Below are 24279 nucleotides of genomic sequence, written 5' to 3' on the forward strand. Positions count from 1 at the left end.
TTCTTCAAAACAGCCGCCATTAACAAAGAAAGTGTTTTTCGCAAAAGGCGAAACAAATTTCCATTCTTTATAAACACCCATATCTAGGAGAAGATCTGAACTTTGCAATGGAAGGGGAGGAGGATGAGCAAAACCACCTCATCTTTACAATTCCTTCAAGTCATAATTGTTCCCTTTTCTTGACATTGAACAGTCACATCATCACAGATGAGATGGTATAAGCAGTTTCCAAGTCGAAACGGGATGAAACCAAAGATGGCTAGAGCCAGAGTTTTGGTTTTTTTGATGCAAACAAGCTTTATAAAAATGAAGCTCATTGTAAGCTTCACCGCCAAAAACCACTTCGGTTTATTCGGTCAACTTCCGCCTAGTCATGGAAACACGATGTAGTGCAGCTTGTTCAGTGAGGGGGACGTTTGGACTTAAGGTGTATCAAAGCATCAGAAAAGTCTGTTTGTAATCAGAAGTTGAATCAAGATCTGATCTTCGGGACAGATTGTAGTTCAATTCAAAAAGCATGACAAAAGAAACTGCACATGCTTGATTGTCTCCTGTTACACGTCTGTGACTTCATTTGCCGGTAGAAAGCCTCTGATGTAAAAATGTATTTTCTCAGTAAAGTGATGCAACTAAGGGAAGGGTGCCTTACATATGGGATTACGCGTTTCATCAATTACTAGATAGGTTGAGTTAGGAGCTGTTCTAACGTTGCTATCCATGTGCGACCACTTACTTAACCAAACAACTCCGGACACGCACAAGTCTCTCTGACTCACGCTAAAATTATATAATAAATAAGATTTTCTTGGTACACAGTGTTTTTAGCTCTTCTGTTTGAATGTCAGTGTAACACTTTCGCTCGTGGGTGTTTCTCTTACAGCACCGACTACGATATGATGGCTGACGCGAGAGGTTGACTAAGGAGAATGCCGGAATGACATTCAAAGGAAAGGAGGGACTATGTGAGACAATATTTGTTTATTCAACTCTTCGTTTCGGTCTCGTAGGCACTTAAGGCTCCACCTTTGTACTTCTGCTGGGCAACAAGACCTCCAGGCCATGCCGTAAGACAGCCCAGCCCTTCTGTACGTCGTCAATACACTGTCCGTCCTAGTACTATGACTTCTTTCGTCTTCAGGAAAGACTCGAGGCACTATACACCTATTCTTAGCTAGGGCTACATTTAAAATCAGCAGGAAATATGTAATTTTTAGAAGTTATTGGGAAAAACCTGACACGTGAAAACCAACTGTTTTCTCACCATGGGATTGAAGAAACCCGGGAACCAGAATGAATGTGGGGCACCTGCACTGAGCCAAGAGTGGAGTTGATCGTTCCTCTCCTTCAACTCCGTGAACCAAAATCCCAAAGTCGAAGCCTCCCAGGAGATCTGAAACCACATCATCGACACGTTAATATGCCTCGCGAATACCAGCTTGTACGGAGCAAGTCTGGGCATTTATTAGACCTACATTCGCTACTGTACTTCGACAAAGTAAACCAAGCCAAGGAAGGTGATACCTTATTATCTTATTTTAAGCCCATTTCCAGCTCTATTCAGTATCTTTCTGAAAAGGTCTATTCGGACTGCATTTGTTTGCGACCGCAGTATTTTAAGAAGGTGGTTTTTCCAATTTGCAAGCAATCACCTATTTCAAGTAAGGGTTTTTGAAAGTACTTTTAAAATTCAGGACGCATTCACACAAAGATCAGGCTGTTGTGCAATACTTTAATCACTTGTTTAAATCTTCGTTTTGGTTTTGCGGGTACTTAAAGTACTGCCATCGTAATCCCGCATTCCCAATTTCACTATCCGAATCTGCCATAATCCTTTATACATTTCCGGATAAATCGGTACCAAAAAGCGCAATTCATTTCCAATTCTCAACTTGCAAGTCAACCTTATCTCATGGCCGGTTGCGTTGGATTAACAAAGTCTTAAAAGCTGCTTGACTGAGTTTTTTACTGCTAAACACAGAAAATAAAATTCACCAACCACACAACACTTCTGTAATTACTTCTTTGGAAACCTTCTAGATGAATATTGGTGCCACAGGCATGACCTGGTCCAACTCACCCTAAGCCAAATTGCAGGAACCTTGGAAAGGTAAATCGAGTCCATGGCATCGCGGAGGTTCTCATTTAGGACGACCTTTCCATCTATGGCATCAACTAAATTGCTCAATACCCTCTTCGTGACTTTAAGAAGTTTTGAAATACGATCGATTTCCTGCCGCAGGAAGATAACGACTGGTTTGAGACTACCGAGAGTCTTCAACCTTTCGGGTAGAGTGAAGGGGTTGTAGGGCGGTGGAATGGTGGACAGCATGGACTCGCAGATCTCACGCACTTGGATCTCCTTTGTGAGTCCTGTGGTGGTATCAGAGGCTTCGTAGATGTCAGCTGCCCCTTCTATGTCCTGAATGACTTCTAGATCTGTGATGGCCTGAATGCTGGCAATCATGCTCTCGGTGAACTGGGTTGAGTACCTAGCATGTAAGAGAAAGTAGAATTGTAATTGGGAATCAAGAGAGTAGAATGTACTTCTGCACCCTTAAAGTGGAATTATCCGATGCCTTCCGGAATGGTTTCTGTCAACCAGACAAACTCACGCAATTTCCGCATTGGGATGGAGGTGGATGGACTCGGGAGATTCCTGACTAGGCAGAGAATGGATGTATCCAAGATACTGGTTCACAGTGGACAAATGTGGAATGATATAGCCTGGTGCGAGTTCATATTCAGGCTGAAACATGCGTTCCTTGAACATTTGCTTAGTGAGTGTCACCATTATCACAGTGTCCTCGGGGTCGGTGATGCGTCCACCGAATTGGATCTCCGAGAGAAGGTAGCGCACGCACTTCCAGTCTATGCCCTGCAACCATTTGAATAAATTTTCTTAAATTTCACTAATCTCACTTGTTGCATTGTCGATTTCTTCTATAGCTATGGATCCGTGAAAACACGTTAATACAAGTGTTCTGCTAATAATTCCATCTGGAATGCCTAAAGGAGTCAGGAGTGCACCCTGACCTGATGGGTTCCTCTGATGGATGCTTTGAAATAGTCGTTCTAGTTCTTTTGCCACTCATTTTTAACAAATTCTATGTTGTAAGACTCTCAAAAATGCTAATCATTTGGCAATGTTCTCTTTCAAGTTAAATGAGTTTGGGAGTGTTAGAGGCCACCTTTTTACAGTCGAATGACTCGAAGGTAAAATTTATAAACTCCAGACTTCCCCATTAATTACCTTTTAAAATTATAGAATAGACTTCAACAAATGGCACCTCCTGTCAGCATAACAAACATTTAATTTTGGGCGGAAAGTATTATCTGCAACGTAACTCGTAAAACTAAGCAGTTTTTTGACTAAGATTTAACGATACCATAGGAAAAATCGTCATGCATCCAATCCGAAGGCAGTTGAAGTGGAACTCTCATTTTGCTTCTCCAAAGTAGATTAGTATGTCTCAAAGTTTAAGCATTTCAATTTATGCATCCTTGTGTCAAAGATAATATAATAATTAGTAATGGCGGGTAGCCGCAAATTAAGGAATAGTACGATAGAAATCCACGTGGACTGGAGGATGAGACATTATAGCAGGTGGCTGCACAAAGATGATGGAGAAATAAGTTAGATGGAGACAATGGAATTTTTACGTAGAGAAAAGGTGTATGTTGTAGGCGTGAAATAAATTTAGCAAGTTCTGACCATTGGAAGACGATAATTTGCTGTCTCGAAATTGCATCTTCCAACGTTTGAATGGGGAGAGTTATATTCTCGAGCAAACTTTCGCAACCTTTTTTGGGATGAACTGAATGCAGTGTTTGCTGCTTCCAGTCATCACTGAAAGGAAACTTTCAAAAGAACTTAAAGCGATTTAAAAGCTTACTAAAGATACAGAGGTGCTATCGTCTGCTAGCAGGTAGAGGTGTCAAACTTGCAGTGCAGGCATTAATTGTCTCCGAAAAAGTTCTGGGGTTTTTCTATTATTTAGAAAATCAAGACATTTTTTACACCACAATAATATTATAATGAGGTGTTTGAAACAGGATCAATTTGGGACACTGTAGTACTTATGCTGATTATTTAACTCTATTTTAATTATGCGGCACTTTCGTATCCGCTGAGCGGCCTAAGCACTGGGCCATGACAGTGGCCCCCAGCTCTTCTATACGTCAGCATTGTAGTTTCTGTCCTAGCAGTATGCCTTGCTTTGTATTCAAGAAGGACTCAGGGCACTACATTGACGGCAGTGGAAAGCGCACCTGATCGTAAAGGACAAATATCCTGCTTTCTATTCCCCAGTGGTAAGCCCTAACGTGAGAGAAGAAGGGTATGTGTGTCGTAGATACGAGAATTTGTGATAACTCCTAACAACAAATTTGCAAATGACTTCTACTTTCGGCAAATTAAACGAGTCCTGTGTTCTGCAGGATTGCTGAAGCTGAAGCGCCGCTAGCCACGAACCATCTGGGAAAGTTTGTCACAGAGCTGTCTACGGTACCTACATGTAGATTTCAACTGAGTGAACACATTATGTCTCTTCTACCTCTCTTCTAGCCAAATTGGTTCCAGAAAGATATAGCTGGGCAACACTGAGGTGAGAACAAAGCAGCAAGAGGGAACGGATGCGAAAGCTTATTCCCGCTAAACCACATTCAGTCTGTCCTTTTCTAAGTGGCCCTGCCTTTGGGTTAGTGTTCGTGCAACCAGCAATGGACATATGAGATGGTCACCAGTCTCCCCCTTCCCCTAATACAATTCCAAACAATACAAAACTTTAAGTCCAGTAGAATTACCAATTACATGCAAATTCGGTGAATGGCGCAATGTGTTCGCGGGTGCAATTCTTACAGCACCGACTACGTCGCGATGGCCGAAGCGAGAAGTTGGCCAAGGAGGGCGCCGGTAATGACGCTTAAAAGGAGAGGGGTCTATGCAATGCTTTGTTTGTCTGTATGAATCTTCTTTCTGTTTACGCGGGCACTTAGGCCTTTGCAATTGCATTTCTCCTCGGCGACATGGCCTACGGCTCGTGTTAATAGACGCCCTCCTTAGCCCCTCCCTACGTCGACAACGCATAAGCTGCCCAAGTATTATGCCTTCTTTCGTATATAGAGAAGTCTCGGGCCGCTGCAATATGTTTCAGTTATGCATCCTCTATATTTAAAAATTTTTAATAATAATAACAACTGATTTTACTACGCCATTATATTTGACTGAAACATAGCAAAGCACAAATAATCACTCCTACTTTCTGGCTTGAAAATAGGAGTTAAAACGATGATGGTCAGCGATAAAATTAACCGAATTTATAGACTACACAAGGCCATTGCTGTCTAAAATGTTCTGAAGCCTGAAAGCAATAGTAGAGCAATGAAATTGAAAGTGAGGACTGGAATTTTTTTCAATGTCACAAGGACCTCTACTGGTGTAGGTTCAGCATTTGGTTAAATAAGTCAGAAGTCGGATTAACTTCGTTAATTTTGCCTGCATTATCTGGAACAGACAAAGTGACTCAACGTTGCAATTTCAGAACGGAGCTTGACGTCAGTGAAATTACTAACAGCACGCAACGGCGAGGCTTAGACACAGCTACTACAAGATTCATGGCAGAGAAGGGGATCTAATCGGCACATCTATCCCGGAACTTGAGCCACTTCTTACTGTTTCACGTCCTGTGTCTCACCTCAGGAGCAAAGCAGTAGGTACGAGAAGGATACTAACAAAGTCAGTGAGTTACCACTTCTTACCCAGGATTAATCCGAGACGTTAAGTTAAATGGCCTCTACTTAGCTACTCGTGATGGCGATAAGATATAAAAGCGCCTTAAATTACCATCAGCACTAAAAGCACAACATATATGCGTCCTGGGTGCTATAAAAACAATTGAGCAACTGTTTGAGCAAGTAACTCTAAATTGCCTTCTTATCAGTTTGAGTTACTTTGAGCAAAAATCGACCAAAGGTTTCAACGCGTTCGCTACCAGTGTCACGAATATGTAAGCTATGTTCTCCATCAGTTCATAACGGCTTTGAATGCACCGGATCGTGCATTGCAAACAGATCAGCCGAATCTAAGACATACTGTTTTGATGGAAACCATAAGATGCTTTTATAGAAGACGATTACTCACGCTAGATCTGACATTTCTTTTCATAACCTCGATCTCATCAATGTGACTTCGCATGAACTCCACCGAGGCACTATAATCCGCCAGATTGAACTCATACGGCACCGACCACCCCATCGGCGTGAATTTTCTTCTTCCCTCCAAGGTTCGGTGTAGAAACGCCAATGCGTAGAGGACGACCTTCCAGTGCATACTAACACAGGAGTCTAGGAGGTCCTGAGAGATATCGGAGAAGGTTTTTATCAGACCCGAGCGTAAGCCCTCGGGTGGTTGGTTGATGAATTTCACTGACATCTGCAAAAAGTTAATCGGAAATCGACTGTGCTCCTCCGTGGTGATCCACAGACGAAACTGGTCTGATGTCACTAGCCTCTTGCTATTGGTGTGGCTGATATTGGGTAGCGCGGTGTGCTGGTCCATGAGAGATTCATCTGGGCTGTCGGTACGTGAATGAGGATCTGTTGGAACTCTGTGATATGCTTCGCTTTCCACCCTTACTCCTGCTAGGAGAGTGGACAGTTCATTGATGTAATCAAGACAGAGGTGGCAGTTCTGTAGTAGTACCCAGGAGCCCTGGCGCATTGCCTGTGCAATGTACTGGCGTGCGTGGATCTCCTGACCTTGGCCCATGGAAATGAAATGAAGTTCGGTTTGCATTCGGCGTGCCAACTGCTCTATCAGTAAAGTGGGATCTGCGCCAACTGTGAGAAGATTTATGATGGGGGTTTTGGGTGTTGAGTCGGCGTAGATCCTGCGTGGACATTAGAAGGTGGTCGAGTCAACAGGCATAAAAATTGCTATCACCAATCAAGTATTCAAAGAAACTTATCCACTTCAATGTTTCATCTTGAAGTCTACTAACTGGTTACAGATGGTCTAATAAAATGATTTATCACCGAGCTGGAGGAAAAATGTAGAGAAATAGAAATAGAGTGGTATTTTTGCCAATGATTTCAATAAAACTTTATTGAACTATTCTTGTATATACAGAGAGAATAGTGCATATAATTTTGTTTTTGTGCATCAGTCTTACTTACAATTTAAATAACTGACCTGAAGGGGCATAGCCGATTTATAAAACTGTGTTTCAAGTAAAGGAAGTGAACAAATATTTTAAGTTGAGACGAAAGTTGGCCCCACTTCTGACTAAAAGCTACTCAAGACATAAGTGAAAGCGGTGTTTTTTTGTACCCTTTCTGACTTATTTGTTGTAGATACAACTGTTACTTCAGCGAGTACTTCTAAAAGACATTTTAAGAAAAAATAAGAGGAAGTGAAATCTGTAATTACCTAGATGGCTTTAGTAAGCTGAGTATGATCTAAAATTAGTAACTTGAGCTTACTCGGCGAATGGTGCGACCATGAACAGTCAGACGTTCAAATTCTTACAATCATTTGTGTAGTCAGATGTTTGTCAGAAAAAGAATGAAATACGTACTTAAGTAGTGCGCCACTTCATTGGAGTCTAAAGTTCGTGATAGTCTGGTATTGAAAGAAGAGAATCACTCTGGAAACGTACAAACAATCCATCTTGTAGTCTAATCGGGCAACTGGTAGCTGATTGTGACAATAGTCATTTGTTTTGGCCACTTAAGCAGAAAGTATCGGTGAAATCAGAAACTATAACTATACTCGATGCTTTAAAATCCGCTTTCAGATCAGCGAAATTAAACTTCCAACAGATCACTTTTTGCTTGGATGGTGGGAGCATTTTGCGATGCGCCAACACGATGAAATTTCGACTTCTCCAGAGTCATAAATGCAGGTACTCATAGAAAGATTGGCGGCCACATCTAGTTCATATTGAAAAGTTTGTTACTAATCAAAACGATTTGAAGCTACATTTTTTTCCGGTAAACGCCTATACTTAATCAGATTTGCTTTCTAAGGGCGCTAGACGAAGAAAGGAGGGACAGAAGGGGATAAGGCAATAACTCACTCTTCCACATTGAGGAGGGTCTCCTCTGCAAACCTGTGGCCCAGAGTTTCGCTGATGTACTTGCGGGCCTGGTGCACTACGCGATCGGGGCACCAGGTGCGGATGAAAAGAAGACGTCCAAAGGTGGAGAGGTCGGTGTCGTAGTTGAGTGGGAAAACGCTCTCCTCTGGCGCCTCGACCTCGTGCCATCTGCGCCATCGGCGCTCGCTCCCTATCACCTGTCACCAAAGCAAAGGCGTAAACCAGTGACACGGTAGTCATATATTTGTCAATTAGCAGATTGCTAAAATGCTAATCGATGTGTTGATACCAGCCGGCAACACAATTTTAGTAAGACGGGGAAAATGATTCACTTTTGGTACATACTTACACCCTATACCTCAAGAGGAGTCTACCCACCTGATCTACCAGTGAAGTGAAAGCCGGCAACCTCGACAAGGCATTGATGTTGAGCCAAACATCATCAGCTATCCATTTGGCCGGTTTTGGTGGGCAAGTGAGCAAACTGAGAGCCGAACCACCCCTCAGAAATACCTCCACCTCATCCTTATAAATATTTTTCATCTGCAATTCAATTCTCATTGCCAGGGACAGCGTAAACATCACAAAGTCCTTCTTATAGTAGCCTCGTGTGTAGAATCTCCACATACACTTCGTCATGTACTTGACTATCTTATGAATCCGCTTCTGTGTCACGGAAGACTCTTCGGAGTTCATCAAAGATTCGTTAAAGAGTACGAGAAACTGTGGCAGACCTGTCTCATACATGCGGTTTACTTTGGCCATGTCCTCAAGGAGAAAGAAAATGAGGGCACCTCGCTCTGCTACCGGGCGGTACTCCTCGCGCGCCGCCTCAATCTCCGCTTCTGCCTCTTTGGATTTAGCCAACTGCTCCATCACCCCCTCTGAAGTAATCTTTGTAGATTTTAAAACCTCCAGTAAATCCTGATCGTCTACTAAGGAGCCCTTCGTGTTGGCCAGCCGGTAGAGCAGGTTGATTTGCAGGGACTCAATACGTTTCTTGTTCTCCATGGTGCTGTTGAGTAGTTCTATTCTCAGGCTTTCCAGTTTCTTGGGGAAAGAAATATGGAACAGACGTGCAGTATGAATTCATTTACCATCATTTTACCAACTTAAGTTCTTACCTTTACATATCACTCTTATGGATATCTATTACTTGTATTTAAGTCCTACGGTCATATTTATTCATTTCATGCCTCAATCACTGAGCTAGGATTCTTTGAATCTCAAAAGTGAGCTAAAGAAGTGATTCGAATAGAGTTTACTTCTCGTTCCACTGACACCACATGCGCCAAAAGTTGGTCTTCCAGTCCCTTTACGGTCACACTGAAGTCAATGAGGGCTGTGTTGGCAAGCAACTCGGGCGTGAATACGGGATTGGCCAGTTGGGTGGTGAGGAAGAGCTGGAATTTCGGATCAACCGTGGTCTCGAAGTCCCATATTTTCACCTAGATGGAGGCGCACGAGTAGAATCCTCCAAAGGACTAGTAAAGCATGGTTTCATCCCTCAAGAAGGTGTAGTAGGGTGACATATAGGTTTCAGTCTCTTCTATAAATATCCCCTATATTTTACATTCATTACGGAATTCGAGATCAGTGAAAGAAATGTAGGTCTAGGTAAAGGTATTAAAGCCGACAGTGTGAAATAGATTTTACGTGTAGTATACATGGCCCAAAGGTAATCAAATACCTGCAAAGTAGTTCCTACTGTATAGAATGACTGTGTGATGAGTCGGTCGAGACCTGAATCTATTGCCTCCATAATTCCCTCTACAATAAGATTTTTTCCCGTGTTCAAAGCCTCCTCGACGTCAGTTTTGAACTTCTTGCTCGAAACGGAGGTAACCTGCAAGCATCAGGCAAAATTAATCAGTTCCTTTAATAACCCTGAGGCCTCTCTGTAAAGAGGGAACATCAATTAAAAACGGATCAGCACTCAAGAAATGTAATCTCAGAAAGAAGTTAAAATGATGCCTCTGTTTCGTTGTAATAAAGTCATAGTAAAGTCAAAAAATATGTAATACTGCGACTAATTTTTTTGACTCTTCGGTTTAATTTTTGCAGGCACAGAAGGCTCTGCCTTAGTACTTCCGCTGGCTGAACGAACTCCAGCTCGTGCCGGTAGCCTCATCAGCCCGTCTGTACGTCGGCATTAGAGTTTCTCCTTAATCATTATACTTTCTCTCAACTTCAGGAAAGACTTGAGGCTCTACATTGGTGAGAGTGGAAAGCGAACCCGATCCTAAAGGACAACTGTCCTGATTTCTATTCCCTAGTCTCAAGTCCTAACGTGAGAAGAAGGGCATGTGTTTTAGATGGGAAAAGCTGTGATGACTCTTAATAAAAAATTTTCAAATGACTTCTACCTTTAGCAAATACATGAGTCTCATGTTCTGCAGGTTTGCCATTAGAAACTGAAGAGACGCTAGCGACGAGCTACTTTGGAAAGTTTGTTGCAGAGTTGTCTACGGTGCCCAAATGAAGTAACCACGCGATATCTCCACCTTTTTACTGGCTCAACAGAACTCAGATAGGTATGGCCGGGGAGCAATGAAGTAATAACAAAGTGGAAAAGAGAACCAGACTCGAAACCTTATTTCAACGAAACTGTTTTAAACTCCGTCCCTCATTTAATAAACTGCTTTCAGGCCACTAGCGGTGGACAGCCCATTCCCGTACCCCATTACAGTTCCCAAACAGAACGGAACTCTGGATTCAGTGAAAGTACCACGATGGATCGGTGAGCATGTAGTCAAATATCTTCTCATTCTCACACAAACTTGATAACAGATGAGGCGGGTTCGTTAGTGATTTTCTGACAGTAATGACCGCATTGTGGTTGCGAAGGGAAGTTGACCAACGGAAGCGATGGGGATAAAGCTTTTAAGGAGAGGGACTGCACAACACTTTGAATGCTTGTTTAACTCCTCGTTTCGGTTTTGCGGGTACCTAAAGTTCCTTCTTTGAACTTCTGCTGGGTGGCATGGCCTCCGGGTCAGGCCAGTAGCCCCAGTAATTTAGTACGTCGGCAAATGAAGAAGAGTAAATAGGTTACAAATAAAGAAGGAATTTATTCGTACACTACTGCACCGTAACAGACAAATTTGAAGCAAATATCAGAACAGAGTATTACGCTAGGCTAAACGATACCCAAACAGATTTCGCTGCAGAAAGTACGAAGCCTCAGAAATGAACATAGTTATGGTTTAAGTTAAAAGGGAAGTTACAGATACTCATAATAAATAAATCAACTCTTATGCCATAGAGTAATACTACGGCTGAACATTCCTAAACAATTATCGCGCCATGAGCTAGCAAAAGTAGGACATGACGCTTTGAATGGATGCGCATCAAGTGGACCACACATTTTTGATTGTCCGATGACACTGACCTATAAAGTCACACGCACACGGGAAGTGGGGTAATGGTGAATAAAAGTACCCATTGCTTGTTGTATTTCGCAGTCTTTAACTCACTATTACTCTGCCAGCGTAGAGATTTGTAAGCCACTTCTTGCCCTGACCTTGGGGATCAATTAACAGGGGATAGCGCAGTCTGGCCGTTGCTATGACAGCATTTTGGATGGACAGTTCGTCCAGTGGAAGGCCCTGTACGTTCCATTCATTCACCTGGGAGAGGTAAAATAATTGCCTTTAGGGGTATGTACAAATGCAAATTAATAAACAACCATGAGGGAGGCAAAACAGTTCTTATTATTAAATGTGCCAAATAAGCTCACTCAGTGAATGCTGCTGAGGATGCCTGAAACTAATATAAATACGCTTCTGCTCAACTTTCTAAAAGTCCCAACTGATTGCCAGTTTTTGAACCTTCAAGAAAGTTATGTTCCTCTTCAGCCCCACCTAGGTGGTTAAGGTCAGTCAATTACTATAGGTGGGTGCAATTGAAAATGTCGAGACACACAGACCCGCACTCAGTCTCGGTCATCTCACCACCAGGAGCGCGCATACTGGCCATAGCCCCTTTCGGTCAGTAAAGACACAGTGAAGTTCCTCTCGCGTATCTGGTTGGCGAACTTGATAGGATTCAGATTACTCGCGCATACAATACCAAACCAATCGCAATCCAGTTGAGCTTATAACCACTGCTTCAAGATGTGGTGTTTGGCTATATTATTCAGTGATAAGAAGGGCGACAAAAGTATGTTTTACCACCTGTAATTTACATTTTTTAAAATTAGTTTACTCTGGGCCTTTTAATAGGATCCAGAAACAGTAGCCGGTGGTTGTCTTTGTTACAACCGAGAAGTTGGTGGAGAACATGCAAATATTTTCAGAAAGAACAGATTTGTTGAAGTATTTAGCAAAAATTTGTCGCTATCGGTGGCGAAATACATAATCAATCATAACCACCAATCCAAACGACCAAATTAAAAAGAGACATGAAGAATTAAAACGATTTATCCCTAGGGTCAGTGTAAGGACAACGGCTCTGGGGTCAATATCTGGCTTAGCCAAACATGATAGCACTCGTCATTTTTGTCATTTATTAGCAAAATAATCTACTTGTCTGCCAAACAGTTTCAATTGTTTTGCTTTTATAAAATAAAAAGTTATTTACAAAGAAGTTTCTCTACAGGAATATCACAAAGGGCAAATTGTTTGATGGCGATAATCGGTCAAATAAACAGGGATTTCTCTGGGAAAATACAACTTATTCGCATATCAGTAGGAGGATTTTAAGTTGATACACAAAAGGGCGGTGCTTAGAATAAACATTTTAATCATAAATTCGGAATTTTATTTGAATGGAGTCATATTAAGAAGCTGATCCAAATTTCAGAGAGCATTCATAAAACAACTTTGAAATCAGTCTAGAAGTTCGTGAACGCTTTGATAGGAAAAGGATTTTGTAAAGCCAGAAATCGTATAATCTAATAAGAACCTTTGACATTAATTATGGGTGAGATTTTCAAAACAATTTGGTAATAACTAGCTCTAAATGAGGGTGTTTTAGCACTGGGTTGCTTGATGGAAGCACCTATCTGTTTCAGCCATCTTTGATAAGAAAAAGCAGTAGCTTAAGAATTAAGCAATCCAAAAACTAGTGATTATGATAGGAGTGGTCATAACTAGAGCAAAAAAATCTTTATTGAGTAATGTCGATCATCTTGGATCACACCAAACAAAACAAATTAGTATTTCAGTTTGCATCTACAAATTAGGAGGAAATTCAAGAAAGTAATTTGCTTTAACCCAATTCTGCTTACGGTAGTGGGAGACGCCAAGGCTTTAACACAGTCTAGCCTTTCACTCTGTGGAACTCCATACTTTTTTAGAAGGCGTACGCAATACTTCAGCGCCGAGAGTCTGACAGCCTGATTAAACCCACCCATGTAGGTGAGGAAGACTGCCAGAGCAATTGCATTTCCGGTCAGCAGAACTATCTCCTGTTTATGATACCTCGAGGTCTCGCTCCATCTCGTAGCCTCACCACTCAGACCGTCAATCAATTGATTTGCCGTGTCCATGCGTCGAATGCAGAGATCCGCCTCGTCCTTTAGCTTCTGCTTCCGCCTCATTGCCACCTCATACTCCGCCTGCACCTTATTCAAGACCACCGCCTTCTCTTCCAACTCCGCTTCTACTTCTATCAATTGGCCCTGTGCCCTCTCCAATAGTTGCTCAGATTTTTTCAGGCTATCCTGTAGAGGGACTACCACCTTACTCACAAAGAAGTACTTCACCATCGCCAGGGTCCACTGAAGCAGACCCGCCACATTACCACAAGTCTTTCGTGCACTCTGTGGGTTGTAGTCTGGCGCGTTTGTGTACGGCTCTATCAGGTCTATCATCTCTTCCGTTAGAATGTGCATTGGATAGTTAATGAGCAAGGTGAGAAAATTCTGGTTTGACAAGAAGCGAATCGATTCTGCCCATGAAGGTGTGAAGAATTGCGGTTTCTCGGGGTCAACTTGTATTGGCACCATAGGCCTATAGAAGAGGATGTTGACGCAGTCCATAATGCGCATGATGAGATTTGGCGGCTTCTGCAACTTGCGAACAGTGGCAATGTCACCGACTTTGATAGTGTTGAGAGCCTCTTCGGCCTCTTTCAGAGCTGGCTGTGCGGCCACTAACTTTTCTTGGGCCTCCTCGCGATCAATCTCCATAGACTGGACTATTCCCTCGCACCGCTGCTTAAGCACTTCGACACGAGACTTGGCGTCAGCAGCGGTCTCTGTCTCCTGAAGGACACGCTGAAGAACCTGTTCGGCGAGGTAGTTTGCTTCTTTTAGGTCCTCTTCAGCCACCGCTAGTTCAGTTTTAAGAAAGGTGATGGACTCTCGTGCCTCCTGCAGTCGCCGAACACCCGTGTCCATTCGATGTGCTATTTCCGTCAGTTCTGCAAACTTTCGACTGTAAATCTACAAGAGCACCAATGTCGAAATCTTTTCTTACCTAGAAATTATTGATAACAACAACCACAACCACATCCAGCTGATCTTCCAATTTACACAAGCTATGGAATTCGTGTAGTATTTTTTCAATAGGGATGGAATAATGTACGGTTTGTAACTGTTTTTCCCTTTTCAATGTTTGCCAAGATCTTGAAAGTTATTGGAATTGGAAAATTTGTCTTCTATACAATTTAAACCACCATCGCTCTGTCATTTAACATTATCAATCTGATCTCTATTTCGGTAATTAAAGCCGAAGTGAAATGTCTGTAAGACACGGATAAGAACAACCAGTGAATGTGAGGTGACTCACAGTCTTACAAGCATGAAGGAAGTGGAAAAACGTCTTAGGCGTAACGCGATTGATGCGTCGAGTGATGCGAGCGTAGCTGGTGCATAAGCGATCGATGTAGAGGTGAATATCAGCGACTACATCGACACAGGCGGCACAGACGCTGGGATTGGTGAGAGTGGGTGCAAGAGCGGAGGGCTCCTGGAGAACGCGTTCCGCACATGCGACGAGGGCGTCGCGTGGCCAGGCATGGAACCAATCGATGGTGCAGCCCGCCACTAGGCCGGGGAATGCGAGAGCTCGCGCTCGTAAACGCTCTCCGATCGGTGAGAAGAGCAAAGCGATGTGCATATGGCGCCGCGCCCGCGAAAGGAAAAAATCGGTAAGCTGGTGCCCTTCGCACGATTGGTGCGGATTCTCCCGACGGTAGATTGTGATTATGCTGTTGCCCGCCTCCTCTAACTCCTCGCGGTTAAAGTATGTCTCTACCTAGGGAGAGAAGATTAATTTCCCTGTCCATTTCACCCAAAGGAGCCTGAAATTTTGCGTGCAGTCTAGACCCTTCACCTATACGTTGATATTTGCCCACTTTCATTAGACTTTATTCATTTACCCTAATGAGTGAAGAGTGCTTCTGGTCACCTTTTACTTACATTCTCTGGACTTAACACAAAGTCTTTTCAATGGAGGTTAAGGTTTTATGGGATCTCGTGAGTTATGGTTTGTCAAATGTCAACGCATTTCTAATGTGAAAACAATTGTTGTTTGATGGCCAAAAAAGTGGGGTCTTAGAGGGCAATAAAACTGGTCTGATTCTGTGGAAATGAGTTTGAAACAGTAAAAGTTTGAAGAATTCTGCCTCTGCAAGTTTCAGTAAAACTGGCCTTTTTAACTGACAAATTTCTTTCTCAATAAGTGAGGAAAAAACTGCGAATCATAAGATCTGAGGCGCCTTTGCAACGCGCCGTAAGACACTACCTTTAGATCCTCAAATGAGGGTTTTAACAAATTATAAGCACTGTAAATGATAATTCGTGTTAACAAGTGATCTACTTGCGCCATCCTAGTTGTTTAGAATTCGTTAAATGCGTCACAAATTGACCCAACTTACCATGCCACCCATAAGAATGTTGTTGATGTGGTCCAAGAAAATCTCATCTTTGACATTTGTGTCATTGAACTGAAACACAATGCCCTTGCCTTCCATCCCGGCTCGTCGATAGATCAGCTTGATATCCTCTAACAAATTCGTCATTGTGTACGCACTACAATGAGAGGCAATAAATGTTTTCCCTGTCTTGACTAAGCCCTAACTTCAGCATTTCGGAGCATAAATAAACCATTCAAGCTATCACAAGAGAAATGCCTTCTGGTGTTGATGGTGAAGAGTCGGTAGCCACAAACATAAGTGGCCAATTTGATGGTGGTAGCCTTGCCACTGCCACCAACTCCAATCATGAGGAGGTTGCCCCGATCGGAGCGGAGTGCACGACAGGCACGGACAATGTGACCGATGATTTGATTAAAGAAGACCACCTTCAGCGGTGCTCCATGGTTCTCTGAGTTCATTGTCTCCAGGTATTGCATTAGGCGCTGCCTCAATGCCTCTATCTCAAACACCTTGAAGACAAAATACTTTTTGTTATCTATAATAGCACTTTATCATAGGGGAAATTACATTAGAGGGGTGCAGACATACTGGTTCGTAATGTTTTGCGGGCACAAGAAGACTTTCACTAGAGCTTTCATCGCTTTTTGACTCATCACTTTCTTCTTCGAGTCTGGAAAAAGGCAAATTTACATAAGTAAGCTGTCGTTAAATCCGCATTGTTAGTACATACAAAATTGTTAAAATAATTTATTTGAAATACGGCCTTAAATTTATTTTTGCCACTGCACAGACAGACACACCTTGTAGCGATGCTATAACCTTAGCTGCCATCGATGACTGGTGTGAAAACTTGTGTATTTTACCAAGTGTCAGTTATGCCTTCATAAATTATGCATATTCAAGGACTGTGACTGTTGCCGGATATTTATCCTTACGCAATACTTGGTTTTTTAACTCTCCCTTATGATTTTGCGGACGGCCAAGGCTCCGCTTCTGCACTTCCGCCAGACTGCACAGCCATTCTTTTCATCGGCAATACATATCTTGCCCTAGTATTATGTCTTCTTTCGTCTTCAGGGAAGGACAACTACTTTAACTTCTATTCTTGAGTGCCAAACTTAGGGGTTACGGGAGAAGGGCATATACCGCGGATAGGTGAATATGTGGCGACCTCTAAAAGAAGGGTTGAAAACGATGTCTACGTCCGACAACTACCCCAGTGCCACGTTCTGTAGGAATGCTATTATCAGCTAAAGTGAAACTAGCTGTGGTCGTAAACCACTTGCATAAGTTCGTCACGGAGCTATCTACGGCACCTATTGTTATGTGATTTGGGCACACGTCGTTATGATAGGTTGGGCTATTATAACCAGTCCTAGAATGGACATAGTTTAAAAGACTACATTAAGATAACCTTAAATTTGTCTGTACTTATCTGGCTTTGACTTAGAGCCTTCAGAAAAGCTCCAGTGCCTACCGCATGAAGTCGCAGAACGAGACTTTTTGAGTCAGAACGGAATTCATGCCCTCTCCAAAAAAACCGATTGTTTGCTGATGCAGATTGTCAGTGAACCATGATTTGTCCTCTGCACTAGTCAATTTATCTGATAGCACACGTGTGAGCTCGTTTCTCCACAGGAGGATCAAGTATTCGCGAGTCTGGAATACCTGCTCAAGAAATCACAAAAAACGAATAATTTTCGTTCATCTACTCAAATGGCTTATAAGTAGACAAGCGCACTTCGCTTGTAGCAAAGGTGATGCCTCTCCATATGCGGCTGAGATCGCGTAGATTGAAGATGTAATGGAAGTTCCGTGGAGTTGGGAGCATCTTAGCTTTGACAGAAGCCCAAATGCGTCGGGTAAGTGGGACAAGGGTGATAGCCAGCTCTTGAACTTCCCTGGTGAAACCACGGTCCATAGAGAAGTGCCCTACTGCGATTGTAGTAAAGATGGTGTCTATTGAAGCGTCGCTGGGTAGACTGCAGTTAAACAAGCAGAACTGACGCTTTAGACGCATAGGAATGTCATTTCGACCGCCACCGGGAGTTACCATCGCGGCTGTGAACTTAAGTTGAGAGGATAATGTCACGATAGTAAAATCATGATCGTTTTTAATTGCTTCACCGCAATAAATTGTGGAACCTTGACAAAAGTTTTAATCTTACCCAAATTGAACATAAATTAAATGAGTGTGAGGGGTTTTTGGTCCTTTTGTGGTAAATAATTGGAAAATCGGTATTCTCCATGAGCTGCTCCAATTAAAACGGAGGAGAAATAACAGGCACTTATGTGGGCGGTTAACAGAAACGGCGATTTTATCGTGGGCAAAATAATGCGTGAAGGCATAGCACGCAACAGTTTATTAAACAGACAGCACTATCCTGGAACAGACATCAATTTTGGGTTCCTGAAGGTGGCAATATAACTTTCACTTACCAAGTGACAGCCCGAGGGTCCTGATGCATCTTTTATTTCCCTTATAGAGACACCAAAATCACTTACAAGGATTAGCCATGAACAGTTTTAGTAATTTATTCGGTTTGTCAAAGTCACCTGCTATGAACAGGTAATTGGGACCTGATGTTTTTAGAAGCAAAAATATATTATTGCCAACAATTATAATCAAACCGACAAAAAATGACGTGGGAATTTTAGTCTGCATTACCCTATTCTTACCACTGCTTACGCCTCTAAAAATGAAAAGGTAATTATACTGTTGTCCAGCAAAAATGAACGGTAAAAGAAGCGATTTCACCTCACCTGCACATCCACAATGGTGATGAATTCACCGGGTTTGCGGAGGCTGTAGAAACCGCCACACTCCATGGTCTGCCTCACGATTTCATTGGCCACCTGATCACCCCACTCGTTCACCACGGGCATACTGATGTCATCAATAAATATGGTTAGTTTTTTGCCCAGTGGAGGGCCGAAGGTGAATCCCACTCTCTTGTCCACGAAGGTTTCCATGGAGGTCTAAGGAAGGTGATGCGCTACATTGACTAGACTCGCCTCGACAATATTCGAGGTTCTATGGACAAATGCACCAAAACACAAATATAAGGATTTGAAATTTCTTAACCACTTTTTGGTCTTCTAACCTGAAAGGAGAAAGGGGTGGTGGCAGACGAGAAGTTGCAGTTTCTGGCAATATCTGTGTCTTCGCTGAATGATTGCATATACTTGTTGATGATGGCCGTCTTAGCTGTGCCCGGTTCACCGAAGAGTAGGACAGAACGGCCTGTCTTACAAACATTTTGAACCAGGAACTCGGTAATCACATTATCCTGATTCGGCACTAGCACTCGCTCAAACTCCACGTATCCCCGTTTGGGATAGTCGTAACTCGGCACTGACGATCCCCAGTAGTCCCAACGCCCTACAACAGGTTTCCATTCTCGTAGGCCGCCTCATACCTAAAAGCTGCTTTTAAATTTGCAATGCTTATTCATATTTGCTAGTACAAGTTATTAGTTCTAACTTACAAATTTTCTCAGCTATTTTTATTAACTTTTGTTAAATTGGATAATTCTAATAAGAATTGCTAGCCCATGAATCTAATCCCACTTCAGACGAAACATGAAGAGGTTTCATAATAATGTGACACCTAACATGAGCATTTAATTGGCAGTAATGCAACTCATATTCTATTGTACACCACTCTGCATTGACTCACCATGTTGGTGATCAACCCTGTAGTCAAAGATAGTGACCGCTTTGCCTCGAATTGTTGGAGGTGGCATGAATAATCTTCCGAACACCTCAGTGTTCCGTAAGTGTTCGTCAAATTTCGCTCGATCTGATCTTTCCAACAGAGCGCCAAAAGACCACGTAAGAGCAAAGAGAAAGTACATTTCTAGAAGCATCGGCTCCGAAGCCTCAGGGGTGGAGACAGCGTCAAAGATGGTACGAAATTGGGCTACGTAAAACGCCTCTAGGAAGGGCATATTCACCTGAACTTCCCGTGTGACGAATTTGATTATTGGTGGGAGAATAGCGGTAGCCAGTTCTGTGAGCCTTGCTCTCTGGGGTTTGAGGCGCGAGTTAATCCAAGTCTACAAAACACGCAGGAGGGATATGACCTTATTTTATCTGAGATACCCTCATTACTATGCCGGTCTGCTATCGGTAATAAACCAGATATAGTTGGCCTACCTACCTTGATTAATGGTTCCCAGTTTATAGTAGACGAGCTGATGAAGACCATTCCATTGCGTGAAATGGTAGAAGGCGACGCGTTATCCACATTGTCCACCTCAAATAGAATTTTACACCTGGGTGCCATAGGAATACGATCTCCATTAGCGAGAGTGAGAGTCATGTTATCGTCCAACACAGAGTTTAGATTCTCAATCCAAATCGCGTCTACAGGGCCATCAAGTACGAGCCAGCAGTGCTCCTTTGGCTTCATTCGCGTAGTCCGTCGCCACAAGGTGGAGAAGATGCCATCAGTCCAGTCGTTAGTTGCAACGTCCAAGCGCCCAAACATTTGCGAGGTTGTAATGGCCTTGGGATTCATACGGACCTCGCGTCTCACCTCGTCCACCTCGGAAAGAGTCCTCAACAGCACCTCCACACACTTCGTCTTGCCCGAGCCGGAGGGGCCCAAAATCATCAGCCCGTGACGCACCTTCTGTGTTTCGTAAAGCTGGAATATTTTCAACGGTAAACCCATCAAATATGCATCAGACTCTCATTTCAAAAATGACTTTGGTACATTCGTACTTCATAAACCCAGTCTGCTTACTGACGTAGACTGGTGTTAATTGCCAGAAGGGCATCAAAACATTTGACACTTAAGAGCGTCAGATTACCATTTAGCCGAATGATCATCGATGACAAATTCTGTGGTCTCCATAAAATCAAGGCTTGTTTTTAAGCTAATTTGGAACCAATAGAACCAACAGTAGATCACTGGGTTGTGCTCGCTTCTCTTCAGAATTGCCCTTCTATTTCCGAAAATTAAGACCAGAAATTATCATATACCACACTTTACTAAAAAAAGGGAAAGTTTGGCGAGATGTATTTTTCAAATTTACTTATACTATTGGAATGTGTTTCCTAAAAACTTGAGACCGTGGAAAAAGCTTGAAACTCTTTTAAGTAAGTACCGTAAATTTTTAGGCAATCGCCATCTCGTTGTCCAAATCATTGACAAATGTACACAATTTATTCGAGGGAAAGGTAGAAGTCTCTGAGAAACTACGTCAGGTGACTGTGGAGGAGGTGGAAACAAGTCAATTAAAACCTCAAAGAATAAGTTAATGTAATTTTGAGGCCATTGGCTACCACCAGCAATTAAATACACCTTTTCAAGCAAGCAGAACCTCTTATAACCTTTACCATCATTGCTAGATTAAGTTGAACAACGCGGTGAAAATCTGACGATTTTACCATCGATTAAGTAAAGCGTTATTTCTTTTTAAAATCTGCCCATTTGTTAAGTGAAATAAAAGCGAGTGGATTGTTAGCTGTGATGGTAAATGTTTTATTGCACTGAACGTCTTTAAAGCAATTGCTATTTTTTTCTGTAGAACAACAGTGCAAATTTGACTACCCTAAAGACCAGTGCTGAATTCTAGTCGATAATAAATTGGGGTCTCATCGTGCATTTGCTAAGATTTTAATGGGGAAAATTGTTTTCCTTCCCTATTTTTGGATACTGGGTGGAGCATCATTCTCAATACTGATTTAAATGTTGTTTCTCTTAAGATCTTCTAACTCATCTAATCTCCATCGTGCGTGTGATGCCTCTTGTCTATCAACGTTTGGATGCTGTCGGGATCATAATTTTTCGTCATACCTATTCCACTCAAAATTTGGCAGTACTTGTGAACTACCTGCAACACCTTGAGAACCCAAGGCCTGTGAGCGATGAGATTCATTTCCTCTGCATTATGTTCCAGAGTCTCGCCAATCTCAGGATCCTTACGACTGCGTCCGAGATTCACACCGGGGAAGAGGTCCCGTAGAATAGAAAGAAAGAGAGCCTCATCTTGATCTACCAACTTGGAAAGGTTCATGTCTCTCAGTACCCTCATGACGATCTTATTCTCTCCTTCCTCTGGACTGCTTCGTCGAACTGCACCGAGGGTTCGCAGTACTGAAAGGATGTTCCGGAGTCCAAAGTCGTAGTGAACCTTGGCAAGACACACAAAGAAGTTAGGATATGTCCTTCCAGTTGTTTACATGGTTTGCAGGTGTCATGATGTCTTTGTGTGCCTATATGCAGTCCTCTTAGACGCACACGATTACATCTATATTCCTTCTACCACTTAAGACCGTTTTGTATAACACATTTTGAGCACCCAGAATTCCTATATTTCCGCTGTTTTCTTACACGCTTGGTGATAACTTAGGGGCCAAAAAGCCTTCCCATTGTCTATCACTGACGATAATGCATACCAGAGCTGACAATTACTACCCACTTTGTAGAGGGGGGACTACGCGCCTGTATTACTTAATCACATTGCGATGGAGTTACTTTTGACCCTGGCATCATCTGAGGCAACTCCGGATTTGTCCATATAGAAATCACTATAATGTACCGATCTTGACGGGTTGACGAGTTAGAGGTTGATTATACGATACCTGGTTGCTGAGCTGCTCTTCGCACAGATTGTAGAGGTTGAAAAACTTTTTGGCAAGAGTGAGGTTGTCAATGAAACCACATGAGGCCATTCTAACGCGAATGATAATGAGTCGATCTGGCACCATCATCGCCACTGTGCGGAAGTTCATCTTTAAATTCTCCGGCAGCTCCTGTCGACCAGCGTAGCCAGGATTCTTGGGAAAAAATATGCATTGAAAGTTCGGCATTTCACTAACTTTTGGTCACAAAAGAATTAAGATATTTTGAGTTGATTAAATACGAGTAATAACTCACCATAGTGATAAAGATCCCGAATTCGGCATTCAACGTAATCAAATCTCCATCTGGAAAGACAAAATCATCCTTCTGATCGCGTTTGGCGAAGAGCACGATGGCTATCTGTTGAGCTGCCACCGAGAGGACAGGAAGTTCAATGCGGTTGAACTCGTCGAAGCATCCCCAAGCACCAGATTGAGCAAGTCCCTTAAAAAGGCGTCCCAGACCACGAAAATCCATCTGATCAGAGCAGTTGAAAACCACGACGTATTGGCCCAGGCATCGGCCCATGTCCTGCACCAAATACTTTGCAAATAAACTATTGCAAAAAATCCTAGGTAGCACTTGTAACTGAAAAAACAGTCCGCTTAAAAGCACGAAAAATTTGATTGAAAAAAACTTAATTCATGGCAGATTTTCATCGCAAAAGAGTGCGAAGTAGGGAAAATTTTTCACAACGTCGTAGCTGCAGCCACCATTCACTTTCATAATTAAAGCATTTCAACCCTTCCTTGGGTTCCAGTCTTGTTCTATTTACAGTTCTATTCCAACTTCTACGATCATGATAATTAAGGCGATCCGCATCTCCCGTGCTCTTCCAGCGATGACCAAACGTATCTAAGGCTTTTAGTAATACTCTCCATCTACCAATCGTTTCTAGCATCCATTTCTTCCATTTCTTCTTAATAAGATTAGTAAAACCATCTGCATGGTTCCTGATGCTGAAGAATGAAACCGTGCCTTCACAGTCTCAGTCTTTCCTGTTCCAGCCGGTCCAGCCGGTGCTCCACCGTAGCACATGTTGAGCGCCTGTGCGAGAGTGATGTAACAGCGATCGGTGAGCGGTGTGATAACCAGACGCTCTGTACAACCGAGGAACTCATACTGATACTCAAAGTTCACGTTGGTAATAGAGACAACACACATAGTGGTCTCATCCATAAAGTAGACTCGCGTCTGCTTAAGCCAATCAAAATCGTCCGGGGAGTGAATGCTCTGCTGAACCTGCAAAGTGGAAATGCACAACGTGATTCCACTCTAGAACCGCATGTCTTCAATTCAATATGCATGTTTAGTTAAACATCAGAAAACTTAAATTCAGATGTGGTGTTTTAACCGGTGGAGCACATAAAGTAATCATAAATAAGGTATAAGGAGGGGTTAAATCAAACTGAGTCCTACTATATCAACAGTGCGCGTAAAATGAGGATGCCATGGCAATCACGCAATAGTAAGCGGCAACTATTCCTAACAACTACTAGCTTGTTAATTGCTATGCACCGGCTCAGACATTCTTAATCAAGGTGAGATGGTAGGCAACAGTGCTAGTAGGTACGTGGATGCATTAGCACGTAGTGATAAATGAAGTAGCTTGTAAGCAAGAATCAGGGCTTCAAAACTCGGATACACAGATATCTCCTTGTACTAACAAAGATCTCGAGCATACCACTAAGATGGTGGAATGCTCAGCTTCTCAACAGTAAGACA

The 24279-nt window shown here is 42.6% G+C and overlaps 1 protein-coding gene across 1 annotated transcript in view; it reads right to left on the minus strand. All coding sequences in view use genetic code 11, as the record gives it.

Annotated features, from left to right (window-relative positions):
• Positions 1–24279, minus strand: part of EGR_03327 (Dynein heavy chain 5, axonemal) — a gene marked incomplete at both ends in the record, with an annotated part of 44830 nt that overhangs the window by 4754 nt on the left and 15797 nt on the right. The window contains 24 exons of the mRNA XM_024492576.1: positions 1262–1390; positions 2078–2489; positions 2613–2875; positions 6140–6887; positions 8076–8293; positions 8475–9146; positions 9362–9544; positions 9787–9942; positions 11573–11725; positions 12050–12132; positions 13275–14484; positions 14831–15298; positions 15921–16074; positions 16113–16466; positions 17398–17588; positions 17662–17988; positions 18684–18899; positions 19025–19302; positions 19600–19978; positions 20083–20571; positions 21764–22063; positions 22515–22709; positions 22810–23085; positions 23539–23796. Of these exons, the coding sequence (XP_024352977.1) occupies positions 1262–1390; positions 2078–2489; positions 2613–2875; positions 6140–6887; positions 8076–8293; positions 8475–9146; positions 9362–9544; positions 9787–9942; positions 11573–11725; positions 12050–12132; positions 13275–14484; positions 14831–15298; positions 15921–16074; positions 16113–16466; positions 17398–17588; positions 17662–17988; positions 18684–18899; positions 19025–19302; positions 19600–19978; positions 20083–20571; positions 21764–22063; positions 22515–22709; positions 22810–23085; positions 23539–23796 (8112 nt within the window). The remainder of the gene's footprint in view (positions 1–1261; positions 1391–2077; positions 2490–2612; positions 2876–6139; positions 6888–8075; positions 8294–8474; positions 9147–9361; positions 9545–9786; positions 9943–11572; positions 11726–12049; positions 12133–13274; positions 14485–14830; positions 15299–15920; positions 16075–16112; positions 16467–17397; positions 17589–17661; positions 17989–18683; positions 18900–19024; positions 19303–19599; positions 19979–20082; positions 20572–21763; positions 22064–22514; positions 22710–22809; positions 23086–23538; positions 23797–24279) is intronic.

Source organism: Echinococcus granulosus (assembly GCF_000524195.1).
Source record: "Echinococcus granulosus chromosome Unknown EG_S00017, whole genome shotgun sequence".
NCBI classification, from domain to species: Eukaryota; Metazoa; Platyhelminthes; class Cestoda; order Cyclophyllidea; family Taeniidae; genus Echinococcus; species Echinococcus granulosus.